Genomic DNA, 17,059 nt, shown 5'->3' with positions numbered 1-17,059 from the left:
GCTTTTTCCCAGAACCTGTTTTTTTCTTTTTTTTTTTTTTTTCCCCCTCTCCCCTTGGGCATTGTTTTTTGGAAAGCTGCTTGTTTGAAGCAGCCAGTTTGACAGGCTGTGGCATGGTTGCCAAGGATTTTCTACCATCTACACAGTTTGTCTTGCAAAAGTCTTGTTCTTCCCTGTGGTGTGTCAGGGAATTTTGCTGCTCTTGTGTATGACACCTTCGACTGGGTTGTCTTTCTCTGTTTGCTGTGATGTTAATCGTCCCAGCAAAAAAAAAAACTAATCGTTTTTAGTCTATAAAGATTTTGCTCAGGCAAGATACCTGCTCTCCAACTGTAAGGCCTGTGTAAATGACATCTTTGAAAGAGAGCATGAATTCTCCTAATTCAGTATGTTGGAAGATGTCAAGTTTCTCTCTTTTATCCAGCTCTCATCTGAAAGATCCCTCTCATTTGGGGATTTTTTTTTTTATCTACTGTATAAAAGACAGAGCAAAAGGGGAGGGAGGTGTAACACAAACCTTTTTCTGCAGCAAGCAAAAGCACCACATTGCATGTTTAGCTATTGACGGAATGTGCATCTCTGTCAGCCCTGGGCTTTCTATATGCCTTTATCTGGAAGTGGAACCCTGCTGCAGGTCTGTCTTATTTGGAGACTGAGTATGTTCCCAGCTGGGAGAAAGTCTGTCAATTCTTACTTGCATTTTTAACCCTGTAACAGAGTAGAACAAACACGTTTCATCGCTACATGGTTACTGTTACTTTCCAGAGTATTTGCTGGAGTCCATTAGGAAAAACTTCCAAAGCACTAATTAGAATGGCAAAGTTCAGGTTTTCCTTCAATCAGCTTTTGAGATATTTGATCAAGTAGCTGATGCCTTGTTCTTTGAAAGAGTCTCACTGTTAGCTTAGCACAAATATTTACTGACAACTCCGCCACTGAACTGTTGGCCAGTATTGCCTTGCATTGCCTACAAACTTGGTTTTGTTCTGGCTTCTCTCTAAAGTTTAAGCCAGGGTAGTGCTGTTTATTGTGTTGGAACAAGCTTCTTCGGAGGATGAGTGGCATTCCTTTCTCTTGTTTTCAGAGAATGGTGTCACTTCATCTAGGTGTAAAAAAGACTGTTCCTCTTGAGTGGCCTGTTTAAAAAAAAAAAAAAAAAAAAAAAAAAAGCAGCAAGATTTTTAGACCTCTAATCAATCTCCACTGATGCATACTTAAATTACCAAGTATCATGGGAATTGAGTTGCTTACTGGTTTGGGTTGCACAGCTTTTACAGAAGAGAAGTAAAACTTCTCTTCATGGTTCTGGGCAGAATAACGCAGCATGGTGCTCAATGACTTCCATATGGAGAATGTAATTTAAAGTCTCACTTTCAGTAACCTAGGCTTGTTCGCTTAAAATATGTTTAGCTAATCCGTGCATCCGAGTGATGACCTGGTAGTTTTGTCTGTTGTTTCAGTACTTTTCTGATTACTGTCTCTAGCTGCTACTAAACTAGACTTGTTTTTCTAGTTATTACAGGAATTGTGCACAGTTTTTAATGTAGACTTGCCATGTCGTGTAAAGTCTTCCCAGCTGGGAATCATTAGCAATAAACAGACGCACACCAGCGCCATAGTGAAGCCACAATCTAGCTCCTGCTCTTACATCTGCCAGCACTGCCTTGTCCACCTTGGAGATATTGGTGAGTTTTTGAAGGAAAAAAAGGTGGGACACAGTTCTACCTGTGTTCAGCCTTCAGAAAGAGGGATCTGTACGTACCCTGGGCAACTGACCAAGTGTGCTCCAAATTAGCAGGTAGTAGCTGATTGTATGTTTGGCGGTTGCTGCAGGGGGAAAGGTCTGGAAAGCAGTGCTGTTAGTCTTTTCTAATGTGTGTTACACATTAACACGTGGAGACAGTTAATCACTAGCTTTCTAGTGATTTGCTAGACTCTGTCTTCTAGCATGCTAATCATGTTAATAGCTGGTAGGCATGGTGAAATGTTGAAACCGGTAACTATTACAAAAGCTTGTTGCAGCAGGCTAGCATACTTCTCCATTTCAGAACATTACTTTTAAATCTTGTATACAAAGGCAACAGTTAGAAATCCAGCCTTTCATAAACGACGTTTCTCTTTTACATTAAGTTCAACAGGTTTATTTCTTTGTTGATTAGAACTGTGTGTTGTAGAAAGTTCTCTTTTCACAGGAATCTGCAATTGCTTTTGTAATTACCTAAAAGTAGATCTAGTTGCTGATTGTGCAAGGAAGTATGAAAAATATTTCTAGCTGTCTGGATGTGATGCTGTTGGTACAGCATCTTTCTAAATAAGAACTGGTAAGCTGTGACAATAGGATCTGAGGAAAAACAACCACCTTAGAATTCAACACTTTGAATCTCCATGCTGCTTGGTGTAGTTGTGTGGTGTTCTGATGCTTATTTCTAAAATTTCGGGTAAACTGGGTTGTATTAAAGTAAGTGTGGGAGAGTTGAATTTTTTTGTCTCAACTTGTTTTTTTTTGTTGTTTTCTTAGCTCGCTATAGGAATCAGACCAGCCAGGCAGAGTCTTACTACAGACATGCAGCTCAGCTTGTCCCTTCTAATGGTGAGTCTGGGATGCCTTTTACGTTCATAATTCTAACAGAAGATTTGGGGTATTTGCTTTTCTTGTGTGGCAGTTGGAAACTTGGGCTTTTATATAAAACTTCCTCCCCAAATACCCAAAAAAATAATGCAACAAAGCCTGACCCATTGGTAAATCGTTTAGATAGTAGCTGTTTGCCTGATCTGTCACTTGTCTCCTTTTTGTGAAGATTTAAAAAAAAAAAAGTTAATGCGCAGCTTCATTCCAAGGTTCCACTACTGCTACATTATACTGTTACATTAATGTTATAAAGTACAATTACTGAAAACCTGCCTACCAGCAGCATTTTTTCTTTTATTGCTTGTTCACATGCCAGTTTGTAAAGTTTAGTAGCTAAAATTGGACTTTTCAAGTTGCTCATGTATGCTTGTATATGTATACGCTTGTATACAACCTTGTATCATGTATACAACCTTGTATGCTGAAGATTTTAGGACTTTGTGCTCCCTTTTAAGGTGACCATACTTAGGCTGAAATCTAGCACGCTTCAGTCCATGACAACTTGTTGGACAACTTGTTTTTTTCTCCCTTAGGTCAGCCTTATAATCAGTTGGCTATTCTAGCTTCCTCCAAAGGAGACCACTTGACCACAATTTTCTACTACTGCAGAAGCATTGCTGTGAAATTTCCTTTCCCAGCTGCCTCCACTAACCTACAAAAAGCACTTTCTAAAGCACTGGAAAGGTAAGACTAAGCATAATGTATTTCCGCTCGGATAAGATGGAGGAGACTTCTTCCAAATGTACCTCCCTTGCCAGAAGTTATTCATATTTGGTAGTAGAAACAGAAGTTCCTTGACCCCTGTCCAGTTACAGCATCCTTACACGTGTATGGAACAAAGACTAGTTTGTGTCTGGGATGCTCCTGAGCGTGAATAGTGAATGCAGGAAATAAGCATATTGTGCCAACATGGAAAAGTAGCTTTGCATGGACATTCCTCCTTTCTTGAACTTAACAGATGAAGTATGTAATGTTATGTGCAGCTGTGTCTAATTCCAAAGACTGAAGTCCAATATTTCTGTTCTGAGTGTAGTCGTGATGAGGTGAAGACTCGATGGAGCGTGTCTGACTTCATCAAGGCATTTATTAAATTCCATGGGCATGTGTACCTGAGTAAGAGCTTGGAGAAGCTGAGCCCTCTTCGAGAAAAGCTGGAAGAACAGTTCAAGGTTAGTTCTAACAACGTATTAATTAGTGTATTGAGGAGAGTATTTTTAGCAGCTGAGTTCTGAAATTACAGTCCAATAATAACTATTTCACATGCTGAAATACAGGAAGCTCAAGTAGCCGGTTATGGAAGGTTTGCATCGCAGCTAACACTGGATAGTTCTGTTGACTTCTGCAAATAGTAGGGATTATTCCCATTTGACATGTGGTGCGTGATTGGTGGAGATACAGGAGAAATCAGTGACCGCCGTTGATTCTCTGCTCTTTAACCTGGATGATTCTTGGATACTTGTGAAAAGCACTTGATTCATCTGGGAAGGCTTGGCTCAGTTGCCTGAGGAATTTTGAGAGCTTCATTTTTGGATGGCATTCATTCACTCCCACTGGTTATTAAGGCTGCTTTTAATCTTCCTCAGACAACTTGCCTCTCCTGTCAGCGGTTTGCCTTTAAAAAGTGTTCCAGTACAACCTTAATTTGTGTGTAGACTAAAACTATTCACAACACATTTCCTCTGGAAAATCCAGGAGTACCCATTAATTATATAGCCATCTCATTAAGTTGGACAATATAGCAAAGATTGAAACAAAGAGAATTTTGTAAGGTATTTATACAAGGTAGTACAATTTCAAAGAGGACATTGTATTAACTGTTAGGTGCCTTTTGGAAACTGCTCTGCTTCAGCAGCTTCATTTGTGGAAAATGAGCAGGTAGTATGGATATGTTCAACAGAGCAGTTGATGCTTTTCCAAATTAAGAAAGGGAAGGTGGTCTTAGCAATATAAAGAATCACAAATGTTCTTTACAGTGTCTTTTTGTATTTTTGCATTGAATTGGGCTGCTACAGCTAGGTCCAAACTGTCTTTAAAATAAATGTAAAAAACCCACAAAACTTGCTGTGAATTGTATTAGCTTTGAATGTGAGCTGCTTGAACACTGGGAGTTCATGTTGTTTCAAAATTAAATAATAGTATCTCTCTTTTTGTGTGTGATGTTGGCTGTTGAACAAGTACTGCTTTTTCCACAGTGCTTATAATCAATAATTATGAGCATTGCTCAGGCATGTGGAACACTCTTATTTTTCTGAACTGATCCAGGGTGTTAAAATAGAGCTAACTGAGCCCTGCTTTGTTGCTTAGATTACTTTTTTGTTTATATTATGCAACATAAGGCTTAATTTACTAGAGAGCAACTCTTCTGACTTAAATGGGTTGAATGTAGATGTGAAATTGGCTGTATGGTGGATAATCACTTTAACTTTGTGGCTGATTTTAACTCTGAATGAGGAGAGCAGTCATAGGGTTAGGAGTGTTCAGCCAGACCCATGATTCTGCTGCTGACAGCTCTGCCGCTTTGAGTTGTCAGCTGTAGAGTGCTTCATGCCCTTAACTAAAAATCAGGGTTGAACATGGAGCTCAAACCTTTTCCTGATGCTTATGCTGGTTAATCCACTTGCCTCCTTGACTGTTGTGTCTGAAGAGAAGTTGGTTGTAGTTTAGGATATCTCCTTTTTTTCACAATGCTCTAAAAAAAGCATTAAAGTTTCTTTTCCTGTTCGGAGAGAGGTGTCTTTTACAGCATAGTTACTGAAATGCATTTGTAAATAGCTCGTGCTATTTTAGTTCACCATGGCATTCCATGACCCATGAAGTCAGATGTGGAATTAGTCTTTAATACATAACCACAGAGTAGTTAAATTTTCCTGGGGTGTTTTTTAAAATGTCACCTTCTCCATGCTGTTTCTTTGAAAGACTGAAAAATACAGTGGATATAGATGCCTCTACAATTCTTGCAGTTGCATTGCAATGCTGTCATTGCATGTTAAAGTTGCACTTGCTCTGAAAGAGAACCATATCCAAGGGGATGTTGATTTGTTGTGCACATGAGTTGGTGTATGAGCAAAAACCTTGGGCTTAAGAGTGGGCATCCGCCCACGTCCTCCTGGGAAGCCCAGTGCTGTGCTAATAGGGATGACCTGAATATAAAATCTAGAATGAATGTTGCCTTAAGGGCAGAAGCATTAGTCAAGCAGTGAAGCAGCAACTATTTATCCTTTCAAGTGTGTGCTTTACCATATAAAAATACATACATCATACATGTCTTTGTTGCAGAGGTTGTTATTCCAAAAGGCCTTCAATTCTCAGCAGTTAGTACATATTACTGTTATCAATCTGTTTCAACTACATCACCTGCGAGACTTCAGCAATGAAACGGAGCAGCACAGCTACAGCCAGGATGAGCAGCTCTGCTGGACACAGTTGCTGGCTCTCTTCAGTAAGTATGAAAACTGATTGATTTTTGTATTTCTCTTTCATTTTTATCTGGAATCCATTAGTAATTTGCTGTCAATATCTAGCTTAATGGTTGTGTGAGGTAAGTGATGAGAATAGATGTTATGGAAGAAAGTTAAGAGAAAAGGTGGTTGCGCAGGATCATTTATGTCTAGCAGTGCTGACTAACACTGGATTTATGTGCCCTGGACTTACTCTGTTTGAAGCCTTACAGAACTCTGCATCTTTTTCCTGGTTCTGAAAGAACATTTTAACTTTGGTGCAAAGTTGGATCCAACTTGGCAGTGGGTAGTACCCTGCTTGGGGGGCTGCTCTGCAGTTGGCCACAATGCAGTTTGAGTTGCTTTGAATGGAGCTAGTTCTGATTCAACAGGACTGAAGTTGAAGCTGGCTGAACTAGGACCTCAACTGCTTCTGTGCTCTTGATAATATCAACTAGGCAATAAGTGGGAGTGCAGAGCATTTTAGACTCTAGCCACATAATGCTGGTTTGCTTAACCCGATCCGGCCCATGATCAGCTTGGCCTTGTTCGTAAACACATAAATTTCTGAATAGCTGAATTTCTTCAGATTCCAGCCTGGAGTTGATTCTGAAACCACCGTGGTCACGCTGGTGTGGTTACTGTTTCTCAGCTGTGTCCCCTCACAGGGCCAAGCTGGGTGCCTGCCTGCAGAGCTAGCTCCGGTGGATTTGTGTGCCTGCTGACCTGGGAAAGTGGATAAAATGCAGATGGATAGTTGAGTTGATCATTTCTAATAAATAAATGAATGAATATTTTTGTAATGGACTTGTCTCACCAGATTTTGTTAACTTACCAAAATGATTTGCCATGACACTTAAAAAGAAGAGGGGAGAAAAACCGCCTCTCAGCTGTGTCCCCTCACAGGGCCAAGCTGGGTGCCTGCCTGCAGAGCTAGCTCCGGTGGATTTGTGTGCCTGCTGACCTGGGAAAGTGGATAAAATGCAGATGGATAGTTGAGTTGATCATTTCTAATAAATAAATGAATGAATATTTTTGTAATGGACTTGTCTCACCAGATTTTGTTAACTTACCAAAATGATTTGCCATGACACTTAAAAAGAAGAGGGGAGAAAAAACCGCCAAGATTCTGCTTCATGGTAGAAAACTATTGAAAAAAAGATGTTCTGATCTGCTGGTGGATTTTTTAAGATTAAGTAATTTTGCTGCTTTGTTCTAAAGAACTAGCTCTTAAGAACAGGGTTTTATGGGTGTGATGTGTTTGATTAGGTTATGTGGTCAACTTTAAAGTGTCATTCCTGCATCGTTTGTTTTTTGTTTTGTTTTTTTCCCTGCTCCGTTTCTAGTGTCCTTTCTTGGAGTTCTGTGCAAGTGTCCTTTACAAAATGACTACCAGGAGGACTCTGGGGCTGCATATCCTCTTCCAGCTGTGAAGGTTTCAATGGACTGGCTGAAACTTAGGCCCAGTGTTTTCCAGGAGGCAGTGGTTGATGAAAGACGGTAGTGAGTGTTAATCTTTCTTTTGATACATTTAATTGCATAAAGTAATAATAACTGATGATACACAAATTAGTAATGGGAAAACTGATCGTATAACTCATTATTAGAGACATCAAAATGATAGAGAATGTATGTGCTAAAAAGTTCATAAAACAAAACATGAGGCTTGTGGGCTACATGAGCAAATTCACTGTTTTAATTGGATTTAGGTTTGCATGTAACTTTTTTTTAAGATCAGAGGGATCTACTTTATAATGTCTGACTTGAGCATAACTACTGAGTGTACTGTTAGTCTAATCTATTGTAATGATTTCTCAGATTTATTGAGGTAGGTGGCAGGAAAACACTTGCCTTAATTTCATGCATTAAGCCATCTCTTGGGCAGTGCTGGAATCCAGTTTTCCTGGCTCATCATCCAGGAATTAAACTGAATTTAGTAGAGGGGGTCTTTAAATGTCAGCACAGGCATTACTATTCTGGGCTGTTGCTCTGATTTTTTCACTTCTACCTCTAATCTCATAAACTTAGGCTTAAATAGTTCAAAACTCACCAACTTTTTTTATAGCCTGTTAACTTTTCATTAATTATAACAATTCAATAAAGTGTTTCTGACCTGTAAGATGTTTCTTCAGATTGGAGTGATTGTTACTGACACAGTTGGATGAGTATTTTTCCTAGGATGGCCACTATAAGGAAAACAGTGTGAAACCAGCTTGCTTAGCTGATCTTGTGCAATGTGCCACAGTGGTTTCAGCTCTCTTGGCAGTGTGCTGTAAGATGTGATTCTGGCCAAGGCTCACATTTTCTGTACGTTGATGTATGGGGAGCAGGGGTCCCTGTAACCTCAGTTTGCTAAATGAGTAATAAGACTCGCTCAAATGTGTGCAAAACCTAAAGCCCTGGAACTTTGGGAACTTGATTTCCAGAGTTCCTGAAGGCAAGATTGAGGAAAATAAGAGTTCACAAATTGTTTTGAGATGGTAATAAGTATTACTGTGTGCATATTCTGAAGGAAGACTTTATACCAGTATTTTAATAGGGAAGATTACTACTTGATATAAAGTAGTCCTTGCAGAGAGGAGATGCAGGCAGTACTTTATGGAGTATCAAAATGAATCTTCAGGAGTGAATGTACATTGAGTTAGCCAGAGTAGGTACTTCTGCCCATAAAACTATCAGACTCTCTTTAAAGAACATGCTTGGTTTTTAAATCTGTGGTGTGATAATGTGATGTTCTCAGGTGCTCATCGTAGATAAATCTGAAGGCAAGAACTGAGGACAGAAATGACTATCAATACTAGTGTGTGCTCTTTGGAAATGTGTTTTCCAGACCTGCCCTGTGGAAGCCACATTAGGTCTAGATTTTTACATGTGTCACTACATCACCCTTCTTTAGAGATCTCTTATTATGAAATCTCATTATTTCAAATGTTGTATGGGAAGATTGCAGTTTACTTTAGATTGCAACAGACTTGCGCTCTCCCTTTTTTCCTCCTTCTGTTCCTTGTCAGTCATGGGAAGGAGCTATTGCTTAGTTTAGTGTAGAGAATAAGCATAAACATTAATGTTTCCAGTCCCTATGGCGATGCAGGAAAGCGGCTGACCTCAGCCTTTCGGGTGCACATTGCATTCTCCAATCCAGGTGCTGGATGATGGCTGAAAGCCTTGCTGAGGGAGGATGGAGATTCATTTCTCTAACACTGAGCACAGTGGGCACCTTCTTAAAATAGTTTTCTGTTGCCTCCATGGACTTGATGCCCATCACAAAAGGAGAAGGATGCTTAGACTTTTGGGTTGGAGCTTTTAAAAAATAAGAGAAAGTAGCCTGTTGGTGGCAGTTAAATGTTAACCACCTACACAGTGATTGTTGCAATTTTTAAATTATTTGCTCCAGGGCCTTTGTAAAGAATTTCCAGTCATTGCTTGTACTGGTATTGCCAGTGCAAGGCAAGGAGACTGCCAGTTAACCTCTAGTTTAATGGTCTTAGTGCAACCCTTACTTAGACGTTCTTACCCTTCTGGTAATTGTTTCAGTGCTACCGTACAGTGTTAAATGTTCACAGAACAGAATTACTTCTCCACAGCTGTATCTTGATAAATGGTTTTGCTTCCCAACTGATTAATTTACTGTGCCTTGAGAGCAGTCAGCTTTGGACTGGAAAACATGAATTGCAAACAGGTGCTCTGAACTTGTGTTCATGCAATAGTTTTGTCTAGTTAAATTCATAGTAGGCTTTCTGACTTGCTGGATAATGAACACTGCTGCAAGAGTCTGGCTACCTTGGTAACTTTAGACTGACTTTTTAAAAAATTAAGTTCTTCAAGGAAGTGATCTTTTCCCTGACACTTGGGAGAAGCTTAAACTTTTCTTGGGAATCAAAGGATTAATGGAAGCTGTGACCGTAACAGAGTTCAATGTTTTCTTAGTAAGGTGGGTAGATTCCATGTTTTGTAGTTTTCACTTACGGTTTGTTTGTGTTTTGGTTTGTAGCATATGGCCCTGGCTGATTTCTCTTCTAAACAGCTTCCAGCCTCATGAAGAAGATCTATCCAATAATAATGGTAAGGATGCTTTTAGTCTGCGCTGTAGAGAGGTGGGAACGATGCACGTTTTTCCTGATGTTATGGGGAATTGCAGTTAAAGAGCAAATAAGGGAGCAAGTTGTCGTCTAGTATTAGTGCATATGAATACTTTGCAAATGCTGCTTTTTCGTGCTGAGCAGACTTTGCTCTACTTTATCATTCCTGAGCTCCTCACATTGCAGGGTAGACCAGTACAGATGAACATGTTAATAAAATGCTTTACTATGTATGGTGACCTTGCTGAGTTATCTACTTATGATACTGTACTCAATGCATTCATGCTTTCCTTACGCTGTTTACTGTCTATTCACCAGCAACCCCCCTTCCAGAAGAATTTGAATTGCAAGGATTCTTGGCTTTGAGGCCCTCCTTCAGGTAGGTGACAGCTGAAGGAAACTGTACTCTTGCTGATGTCACTACTTTGATAGACATTGACCTGTTCTCTATAATATCTTATTTATGAGATTTATTTACTTACTAATGTATGGATTGATGTAGGTATCTTTGCAAAACAACTGTAATAGATAACGTAGTTAAACTCTGGGGAAAGTCCTGAGCTTATAATATAGCTCATGACTTTTTTGGTTTTTTTCTCTAGTCTTCAGATTAGTAAATTGAAAGGGAAAAATATAAGAAGTAAGGAAAGGAATACTTTTACCTGAAAACTGCTTGATGTGTTTTTACTTTGCCGATTTTTTTACTGTTTTTAACTGTGTCCCTGTACCTAACATCATGCACAAATGCCGACTAAATATTAGATGTATTCATCTCAACTATTATTTTTGTGGTTTTGAGTATCACACAGATGAGCTTTCAGCCTTTTGTTTTTTAAAAAAAACCCACCAACCTCTTTAATGTAGATGCATCTTACCAGAAGAGAATTGCGTCTGTAAATCAGACATCTGTAACAGTCACGTTTTGAATAGGATCTGGTGAAATTTCACAGCTTATAATAGAGTAATGCTGACGAGTTGTATTTCTAAAGAAATATGATGTTGCAGAGGATAATTGTGTAATTAATATTACTCCCTCTCCTATGTTGATACTAGGAACTTGGATTTTTCCAAAGGCCACCAGGCAATTACAGGAGATAAGGAAGGGCAACAACGTCGGATACGGCAACAGCGTCTGATCTTCACAGGCAAATGGATTGCTGATAACCAGCCGAGGTAATTGCAAGTAACTAGCGATAGGATGAGAGGAAATGGCCTCCAGTTGCGCCAGGGGAGGTTTAGATTGAACGTGAGGAAAAATTTCCTTACTGAAAGAGTGGTTAAACATTGGACAGGCTGCCCCGGGAAGTGGTTGAGTCCCCATCCCTGGAGGTATTTAAAAGACGAGCAGATGAGGCACTTAGGGACATGGTTTAGTGGGTGGTGGTGTTGGGTCGACGGTTGGACTCGATGATCTTGGAGGTCTTTTCCAACCTCAGTGATTCTATGATTCTATGATTCTAAGTGGCACCTGTGTGTTTCAGTTGCTGCTGTAAGCTTAGGTAACGCAGGTGCCAGAGTTGAGCTTTATTTTCCTCGCTATTTGACACAGCAATTAGATATGTGAATGCAAGATGCTGACAGCGCTGATAACATGTTCTGTGGGTCAGCATGCCATTGCTTCATAGACTAATTATGATAGGGAATGTATCTGGAGTAAAGCATGATGTTTGAGTCCTTTTTAGTGATACTGCAGCACAGCTAAGTGGAAACAGTATTTGAAGTGGTAGCAAGAGTGTTAGGATGTGAGCTTACGTCATGCTAGAGAATGCCCTTAGCTGGGAGATGTGATGTAATATCTTGTTGCTGGGGTGAAGAGATGCGTGGTGGATATGTTGACTTTCTGCTTATGTAATTTGGGGAAGTGGGTTGTCCTGTGAAAAATTATTCCTACTTACTTTTCAATTCCTTTCTGTCTCTTTCAGGTTGATTCAGTGTGAAAATGAGGTAGGAAAGCTGTTGTTTTTGACGGAAATCCCGGAATTATTACTAGAGGACCCTAGTGAAGCCAAAGAGAGTCTCGCCTTGCAGGAAACATCTATTGCAGAGCCGCTATCTACAGATGGGAGCCCTGGACTCAAATCAGTTCTGTCCTCTGGCAGAAGTCTGAACAACAACTGTGACTCAGGAGAAAAACCAATGGTCACGTTCAAAGAGAACATCAAGCCACGGGAAATTAACAGAGAGCAAGGGCGAATCTATCCCCCTAAAGATGTAGGTAGGGAAAGACGGGACTATAGCAAAGGAATAGTAGCCAATAAGAATGATGGAAAGAAGGATAACAATAAAAGAAAGAATGAGACCAAGAAATGCGGCTTGGATAAGATGCAGGAAGCAGGAAAGCAGAACGTGGCAGTTCAGGTAAGCCTTTAGATCGAAGGATACTGTGTCTTAGGCAGTATGATGTTTGTGTCAGGGCTGTCGCTGCTTGTATAGAGTACAGTAGAGTCGAGGTCTCACTGTGGGCCCTGCAGGTACAGCTAATGCACAAAAAAAAATAAACACATCTATCTCAAAGACCAGGTATTAGTGATCTTTGGGTCTCTGCCCTTTTCCTTGATGCTGTCTCAGTTTGTTGGGGAGGAAAAGGTAGGGAGCAATGAAAGGTGATTTTGCTATGTTAACTGTCTTAAAAAACAGACTTTACCTGTTCCACAAATTATTCAGGCTACCAAGGCAGTTTGCATGGCCAGTTCTTAGTTATGTTCTTGGTCTGTTGTGAAGGATCTGGGTACTCTGCATTTTTGGTTCAGTTGACTTGTGTACATTCAATAAATTAAACACATCCCAAAAGCACCCAGTTGTTTATGTGGAATAAGATCCTCCATACTGTGCATGCAGTCAGGTGGCCCCCTGGGAAGTAAGGAAAGCCACACTGCACTTAAACTGTAATTCTGTGCTCAGGCGCTTGCTCAAAATTGTTGGTTTTCCTATGAGCTGCTCTTTTCTCAGTCATATTTTTGAGGCATTTTTCCCTTATTTCTGTGAGCATTATGTACAAAAATGCTCACCTCGTAAGTAGATAGTGAATTTACTGGTCTGACTTTCATTGAGTTGTAGATAAGGGTGTAGAGTTTCAGGGTTGATCTGATCTGTACCTGGATAGTTTGGCTGCATCTCAGTCATTCCCTGATGACGTCTGGAGGCATTTAATGATAGTGATGGAGACTCTATTATTTCCCTAGAGAAACTGTGACAGTTCTTCACTGTTCTTGCAAGTGGAAATTATTTCCTAATGCACTTCATCTCCCTTGCCTCTGTGTAAGCCTATTACTACTTCCCAGGACAGGTCTGCAGAATAACTTAAGTCGTCCTCTTTGCAACTGCTCTGAAGGCCTGTGTAATTGAGGTCTTGTTCTCCCTAGGCTAGACAAACCAGCTCTTTCAGTCTTTCCAGCCTGTGGTGTTAGGACCCTTGGATCATTCTTCTTGTTCTCCTGTTTATTTGCTGTTAAACGTCATCGTTATGAAATGGAAGGTCTGAACTGGCAGTGTTATGCAGTTGGTTTTGCAGGGGGTCCTACCAACGCGGGGGTAAAGGGGAGTAGCCTACAGAAACCATGTGGCAATTGTTCATGAGTCACTGAACAAGAGTCTGGTATCTGAAAAACAACTTAGGTGAGTTAGAATAGCAGGTTTCTTATTTATTTGTTGAATGCGTCTGGAATGTGGTTGCAGGCCTGAGCACAACTCCCAGTTTCAGTGTTCGTGCCCTTGTCTTGCAAAATAAGGACTTGAGGCTGATAAAACCCACCAGATCTTCTGAGAAGTATGTGTAGTTTTTTGGGTAGGGAAGATATTTTAATTCTAACTCGGCTGATTTATGAGAAATTTGCTTGTCTTAGTCTTAAGAGATAACAAACCCAGGAAAAACTTATTTCAAACCCAGCCGTAGCGGAATCTGTTCTGATGTGGTTGGTTACTCTTCATCTCTTGTTGAATAGAAATTCATTTCGACTTTTTTAGTTCCATCAGCTGTATTTGTTATGGCAACTATTACAATGAAATGCCTTTTGTTTTATATAGTTTGGTGGACTTAATTATCTAGACCTACGCCAGAAGATGGGGAAGGTTTGCTTCCCCCTGACTGAGGAGAAACCAGTGCAGGTTTTGCACCGACTGGTGGTCTGTTAGCACTCTGCTTTGGCCTTCCTTGATATTTCAGGCTTTTATCTTCTCCATAGCTTATTGCCTTCAAAAGCCTAAATGCTACAAATGTTGCAGCTCCTACTTAGCAAAAATGTTAAGAATGTTATATGAAAGTAATTAGTCCTGTTGCGCAGATCAGTGGAAAACTTCCACGCTCAGACAGGATCATGAAAGTGTGGCATAGGTTGAATCTCTGCTCTTTAGAGAAAATAATGTTAGGTGCCAAGGAAGGTTGCATGCAGACTTGCTCAAGGTGTGACGTACTCTTAAGAGACCACTGTGAAATGATGCTTCTCTCAAGCACCATGTAGGAACCCTCAGGACCACTGGGGGAGTAAATATTTGGTAGTATTGACACTTCTGAGATGAGGTCAAGTAGAAGCAGGGAAGCAACTGAAATTTGTCTGTCTTGATTAATCAATTTTAGTTACTTAGCTTTTACAAGTTAACTATAAATCATGCAGGGGGGTCTTTTGGAAGCCACCTTTGGAAATGTGTTATAGCAGCTTTGAGTTTATGATGGGCTAGAGCTCATGTTTTGAAATCCTACGGCAGGAAGAGTGTCCTTGAATTCTCTCCAACATTGCTATAAAAGAATGCATAGCTCTCAGTATGGGTTATAAAAATGTTTGACTCATTGCAGAGAAAAAAGGGCTAGCACGATATAAGTTGAATATACAGAATGTGATGAAGGGCTAAGGTGGGCAGCGAATAGATGCAGCATGAGCAGGGGCTGCATTATTCATGGTGCTTAGCATCAGCCAGAACCTTGAGGTGGAGTTCCCTCCTGACTTCTTCTAGCAGGAGATCAAAAATGCACCCAAACCTCCCAGTCTTACAATCTACTTTTTTAATTAAAAACCAAAAATAAACTACACTCCCATAATTTCTGAATGGGCAAATTCAGAATTATTTGAAAAAGAACTTAAGAAAGCGTTTGAATGCATCTACCCCTTTACTACTGTAAAAAGTAGTAGAAAAGACCTGCCCTCTAACTCCTTTCAACTCAGCAGCACTAAATGTTGAAATAAACCCCACACAGTTTTGGTTTGTTTGGTTTGGATTTTTTTTAATTTGGTCCTTGATAAAACCCTTTCTTTCAATCACCTTTGAGGCTTGGCGTCAGGTCTGTTCCTGGGCCCTTTCTGTATTGCCCGGGTTCCTTGCTTGCTGTCTTTTTCCTGCCTGCTCCATCTTGCATTCCAGGCAGTTCTGCCGAGCTGAACAGAAAGGGAAAGTAGTCTTCCCCTCTGTCTTCCTCTCCAGGAAGACCCAGACCGCAGCAGACTCAGAATCAGGTAAACATTACATTACATTCTTCTCTCTGCCTTTAACTGGTGCAGCTCTTTTAACAGAACATACAGCAGTTACACAGTAAACTGAAAGAGGTTAAGCACTTCTGCTATTTGTCTTGTATGCTCTCGGTCAAAAGAATTTCATAGTATGCAGGAGTTTGTGCATATACATCACCGTATGGGTTAGGCTGAAAGAGTTCCCTAGGAAGAACGTGGTAGTGTTTGTTTTTTAAGGTGCTGCAGGTAAGTAGCATGAGTTAGGTTGAAGCAGTGCCCTAGAAGCATAATAGCATCTGCAGTTTTTGTTTTGTTTTTAAGGCACTGCAGGTGAGCAGCATGGTAAGTTCTTTGTATGGTCTGAGGATATTATGTCTGCTTCCCACTCTCTCGCTGGAGAAGGAGCCTGTTGCAGTCTTCTTGGTAGATATCCTTAGAGTGCTTTTGTGAGGTACGAGTGCTTGAGGACAGGCAGGGTAACCTGCCTGAGGTCAGTGAGGAGGGAACTGGGTTCCTGCGTTCCAAACCTCTTCCAGTTACTTAGGCAGAAGAAAATAATCTCTCAGACAATCTGGGAGTTCCATTTTTTGGCTTGAGACATGATGTCTTTTATTAATTACAGGAAAAGTCATCTAATTTCTTCTTACTTTCTTTTGCATTAGGTGAAATCCCAGACGGAGATGAGGAAGACTCCGGTGTCTGAAGCCAGGAAAACACCTGTAACTCAGACTCCAAGTCAGGCCAGCAGTTCTCAGTTCATCCCCATTCATCACCCAGGAGCCTTCCCTCCCCTTCCTAGCCGGCCAGGTAATTTGCGTCGTTCTTTTGAAGTGTGATTTACTGTTGACTGCAAAGAAAAACATGTAATAGTGGTTGTTACAGCCTCTGAAGGTAGGAGCTGTTTTAATGAACATGCATTCTCATGTTGAGAATCTTACAAAGTAGCAAAGAAGGTGCATAGCAGAACTGAAATGAGATAAATAAGATTCCTTATGCTTTGGAATCAATGTCTGTCATGAAATCTGCCACCTTCCTTCTTGGTTAGTGGGTGCAAGATCAAGGAACTTCACGTTTCTGTAGTTAGTCAAAATATGACAAAGTCTTCTGCTAGCTCAGGAGGAAGCATTCTCTGTGCATAGGACTCCATTAAAAAAGATCAATCACACTGCTTCTTTAAAGCACAGTTTCTTTTGTAGTGCTGCTCATGTTTCAAGCTGTAATTTGTGTGGTCATCTTTGCTGTTGTTGCCGCATTGCGTGTTCCCATTTTGTTGTGGAGAGTTCCTGTCATACCTTGCTGTCCACGTTTGCTCACAGAATAGCTGGAAGCTGTATCTTCCCTGCAGCTATTATGTGTAGTTGCTCAATATAAGACGGAGGAACATCTTCCCTGTCCCAAAGTCAGCATAAAATCTGGCCTGAGAGACAAAGAATTAAAGCTTGCCTTCCAAACCTGGCTGTTCAGTGTGAACTACAG

General features: G+C 40.5%; 1 protein-coding gene across 2 annotated transcripts in view; it reads left to right on the top strand.

Annotated features, from left to right (window-relative positions):
- Nucleotides 1-17,059, top strand: part of SMG7 (SMG7, nonsense mediated mRNA decay factor) — a 47,290-nt gene that overhangs the window by 19,033 nt on the left and 11,198 nt on the right. For both annotated transcript variants that reach the window (XM_019471167.1, XM_009275839.2), the window contains exons 6-16: nt 1,514-1,685; nt 2,519-2,590; nt 3,163-3,313; nt 3,663-3,798; nt 5,906-6,068; nt 7,413-7,569; nt 10,058-10,128; nt 10,464-10,524; nt 11,199-11,318; nt 12,068-12,503; nt 16,246-16,390. In XM_019471167.1, the coding sequence (XP_019326712.1) occupies nt 1,514-1,685; nt 2,519-2,590; nt 3,163-3,313; nt 3,663-3,798; nt 5,906-6,068; nt 7,413-7,569; nt 10,058-10,128; nt 10,464-10,524; nt 11,199-11,318; nt 12,068-12,503; nt 16,246-16,390 (1,684 nt within the window). The remainder of the gene's footprint in view (nt 1-1,513; nt 1,686-2,518; nt 2,591-3,162; nt 3,314-3,662; nt 3,799-5,905; nt 6,069-7,412; nt 7,570-10,057; nt 10,129-10,463; nt 10,525-11,198; nt 11,319-12,067; nt 12,504-16,245; nt 16,391-17,059) is intronic.

Source organism: Aptenodytes forsteri, unplaced genomic scaffold, assembly GCF_000699145.1.
Source record: "Aptenodytes forsteri isolate BGI_AS27 unplaced genomic scaffold, ASM69914v1 Scaffold289, whole genome shotgun sequence".
NCBI classification, from domain to species: Eukaryota; Metazoa; Chordata; class Aves; order Sphenisciformes; family Spheniscidae; genus Aptenodytes; species Aptenodytes forsteri.
The sequence above is the reverse complement of the archived record's forward strand: the minus strand, read 5'-3'. Positions and strand labels throughout refer to the sequence as shown.